This window comes from Mastomys coucha, unplaced genomic scaffold (assembly GCF_008632895.1).
Source record: "Mastomys coucha isolate ucsf_1 unplaced genomic scaffold, UCSF_Mcou_1 pScaffold15, whole genome shotgun sequence".
In the NCBI taxonomy this organism is placed as follows: domain Eukaryota; kingdom Metazoa; phylum Chordata; class Mammalia; order Rodentia; family Muridae; genus Mastomys; species Mastomys coucha.
In genome coordinates this window covers 150,464,048-150,468,144 of record NW_022196897.1, presented here as the reverse complement: position 1 = coordinate 150,468,144, position 4,097 = coordinate 150,464,048, and the positions used below count along the sequence as shown (strand labels likewise).

At 46.2% G+C, this 4,097-nt stretch overlaps 1 protein-coding gene across 2 annotated transcripts in view; it reads right to left on the bottom strand.

Moving 5' to 3' along the window:
• Pigt (phosphatidylinositol glycan anchor biosynthesis class T) overlaps positions 1 to 1,104 on the bottom strand; it is a 9,967-nt gene extending 8,863 nt beyond the window's left edge. The window contains exons 1-2 of one of the 2 annotated variants that reach the window (XM_031372710.1): positions 867 to 1,104; positions 579 to 756 (exon numbers count right to left, since the gene is read on the bottom strand). In XM_031372710.1, coding sequence (XP_031228570.1) covers positions 579 to 756; positions 867 to 1,059 — 371 coding nt within the window. In that variant the 5' untranslated portion in view covers positions 1,060 to 1,104. The remainder of the gene's footprint in view (positions 1 to 578; positions 757 to 866) is intronic. The other variant, XM_031372711.1, reaches the window with a different exon arrangement.
• Positions 1,105 to 4,097: the final 2,993 nt, after the last annotated feature.

Sequence of the window (4,097 nt, the reverse complement as noted above, 5' to 3'; positions counted from 1 at the left end):
TTACATCCCAATAACAGGAACCAATCACCTGCTGCTATTTGCCTCAAGAAATGCCATGTCAGACTTGGAACTTTTCATGTTCCCTCAGCAAAGTAAAGAATGTCACTCAGTGGTAATGTAATTTCTTCGTGTTGTATGTGCATGCATACTGATGCAAATTGCTATGGAGGCCAGAAGTCAACAACATATGTCTCTTTTAGTCCCTCTGTACTTTGGTTTTTTTGTTTGTTTGTTTGTTTGTGGGGGTAGTTCTGTCATTGAACTTAGAAGTCACTGATTCAAGTATACTGGCTTGTCCAGCAAACCTCCCCCTCCTCTCCACCCCTGAGCTAATATGGGATTACAGGCCGGTATCACCAACCCGACTTTTAATGTGGGTTCTGGAAATTAAACTCAGGTCCTCCAGCTTGAATAGCAAGCATCTTACTGACGGAGGCATCTCTCCAGCCCTATAATATTATTTCTTACTTCCAAAATCAGTTTTAACTCGGTAGCTGATCCCAAGGCCAATGGCAAGATGACACTTTCCCTGCCACACCCCTCCGCGGCCTGTAACAGGCCTCAAGGGAGGAACTCACTCGGTGACAGTGTCTTGGAACCAGACCCAGAGCTCTGCACCTGATGGAGCCTGCAGGAAGGGTGGCCCCCAGTAACGCGTCCTCCAAAAGCCTTGCGTCAATGACAGGTGGAGCTCCCGCAGAGAGTACTTGGGGATCAACTGTCCCAGGGCTTTAGGGAAGAGCCTGTAATGGGACACTGAAGAAACCAAGGCAGGTGAGTGGCGACCCAGGCCCCGCTCCCTGAGACAGCTCTCTTTAGGAACGAAGCAAGGTGCTGCAGAAATTTCCCTCAGGTCCTGAACTCACCTCCTTCCCGCTGCAGATCCGAATCCCAACGCGTGCGGAACTGGAATGTGGCCGCCACATCGCCGGAAGGCAGCGGAGTGATAACGAGCTCCTCTCGCAGGCTATCGCGTGGGCCCTCCGCGTGGCCACAGCAGCCCTGTCCCACCAGCAACAGCAACAGCCACGGTAAACCGAGCGGCACGGCAGCCGCCATACCTACGGCCGCTTCCGCCTCCCAGCATCGCCCGCGCCCACCAAAGGCGGTCATCCAATAGGAAGCGCGGGTGAGAGAGGGCTTCCGGTGCCGTCCCGGAAGCCACTCCGAGGTTACCGGAGGGACACGGACGTTGATCCACAAATTACGGATTTTGCCGACCCAGCGTGAAAGGGTGTGTGGCGGGGAAAAGCTGGCTTGAGGGCGCACGCACCTCGAGGTGCATCCACCAGCTAGGAAGTGCTCGACATGCAGCATGGCCATCCCAGTACCAAACAGGCGTGAGCTAGAACCGTCTAGTGTCTCTATCAATTTACTTGGCTCTAAACCTAGCTGGCAACTCTGAAGGCAGAGCTGTCCTACCCCCTCCCTGTGGTCTTAATAAAAAATTAACATAATAAAATAAATAACTCAAAGTGCATGGCAAAAATTGAAAGAATGAGCAGCTCTTAAAATAAACATGTTTCTCCAACCATGTAAATTAATTCCACCATGAACATGTTGCTATGGGCACACACCAACAAGCCCTCTCATCTATCTTAGCTTTGATGCCATCGCGGAGTAAATTTCACACATGGATATCCTGCATTCTCAGAATTTTGTTTTGTTCAAAATTCTCTCACAAAATTAGCTGAGTTTTGATTAATATATATAACATTGTAACTCCAAATCTTACAGAGATAATGTTCCTAAGAACTGGGACTGGGGATGTAGCTAACTCAGTAGCAGAGTACCTCATAGGCATGGGACCTTGGGTTTATACTCGCCATAGCAATGTGTGTTGGGAGAGAAGCCCCAAATTTAAACCTAAAGTCGCAGAAAATAGTCTAATGCCTCTTTCGTGTCAACATCTGTCTCCAGAGCTCATTCTAGAGGCAAGCAGATGTTCTTGTAATAGATTAATCCATTCTAGGACTAAACATAAATGATAGCATAGTATAAGGTCTTGTGTGTTCTTTCCTGAAAGGAATGATTTTGAAACCACATTGTGGTTTGGAGGCAGAAACCATAGCTTCATGGGAGTTGGCTCTACATCCGTTTCTCATCTCTAGGGATACAGTGCTGATTGGCCTCATGTTCTCATGTGTATAAGGTTATTTACTGCTGTGCAGTGCTAACGTTGTATGGATAAGCCAGTTTCTCCACTGGAGAAACTCCATGGGCATCGGAGTGCTTGGCAGTTTTGGTTACAGTAGACAAGGCTGATTACAGTCTGTACAAGTTGCTTTGTACACTTAGGTTTATCATGTCCCTTGGGAGAATATTTAGGGAGTAGGATGGCTGGAGCAAAGAGAAAGTACAGGAAACTGTCAGATCTTTCTCCAACATCTGTCATTTTATTTTTCTATTAAAAAAACAGGAGAGTTTAACCATGTGTAGTGGTGCATGCTTTTAATCCCAGCACTCTAAGGCAGAGAGGCAGGTTGGATCTCTTGAGTTTAAGGCCAGCCTGCTCTACATAGTGGGTTCTGGGACAGCCAACGATGTAGTGAGACTCCATCTGAAAACAAACAGACAGACAGACAAAAACCTCAAACACAACAAGAGCTCTGATGCACCACATCCTGGTTCACACCTGGTGTTGTTAGGTTTGGGACGCAGTGATCCATAGGATGATGTCACTAGAGGGCTAATTTGCATTTTCCTTACTAATGGTGGTGAGCGCTGTTAATGTTTGTTATCCATTCACTTACTGTCTCTTATGAACGTTCTGTCATATGTCTTCTGTACACCTACTTTATTATGGAGCTACAGCCGTCCTCACATGAAGCTGACTGGACTTTCCCACTTGCTCTCCAGGAAACACATTCATGAACGATTTTGTGGACAGGCTCTTGATAAAGCTCACAACTATCTTTCTAGGAAGAGCCCAAACTTTGTTATTAGGATGGCCTACCAAGAAAGACTCTAATAAGAAATGCATTGCTGAAAAAGGTGACTTTAGTGGCTACAGAGATGGCTCAGTGGTTAAGCGTACTTCCTGTTCATCCAGGTACCTGAGTTTGGTTCCCAGAACCCACACTGGATGGCTCCCAACCACCTATAACTCCAGCTCCAGGAAAGCCAGAGCCTCTAGCCTCTGAGGGCACTTGTACCCTTATGCCTGAACCTACACAGAGACACAGAATTTTAAAAGAATAAGATAATTGAAAAGATGACTTTAGGGCTGGAGAGATGGCTCAGCAGTTAAGAGCACTGACTGCTCTTCTGAAGGTCATGAGTTCAAATCCCAACAATCACATGGTGGCTCACAACCATCTGTAATGAGATCTGATGCCCTCTTCTGGTGTGTCTGAAGACAACAGCAGTGTACTTAGATATAATAATAAATAAATCTTTAAAAAAATGACTTCATTCTCGCACATCTAGTGCTTCTGATTCCACTAGACATGCAGGAGTAAGGTGTCAGGTAAGGGTTCGGATCTCCACACTGGCCTTTAATCTGTACAAGCTTGAGCAACCTGAGGGTTCCTTTTCCTCATCTCTAAAGACCTACTTTCAGAGGGCTGGAGCGATGGTGCCATGGTTGGAAGCATGTGCCGCTCTCGCAGAGGGCCTGAGTACTGTCCCCAGCACCCACGCTGGTTGCCCCACAATCGCCTACTACTCCAGTTCTAGGGTATCTTGTGCCTTTAGAATTCCATGGACATACATATACAAATAAAAGGAATTTTAAAAAATGACATTCAGAGTCATTGTTAATATATTATACACGTGTTGAAGATTAAGAGTCACATCTCTTCCAACAACCTTACCAGTTAAGTAGGACCATTTTCATGTAATAGATTTAAAAAAAAGAAAAAGGCCCAAACTAAGACTAAAGTGTGGAACCTGAGATAATTTAAGCCCACAGTGAATGACAGCCAGGAATAATGGTTATATTACCAGCCTCCATACATTTTTACAAAGGAAGTCGCCATCATGATTACTCCAGTTTATGCTGTTTCCTCCTGAACTGTTCTCATCATCCAAGGCCCATCCTCTTGCTGTGAAGACTCGCCCTCCTCCCCCTCCTCCTTCTCCTCCTCTTCCTCCCC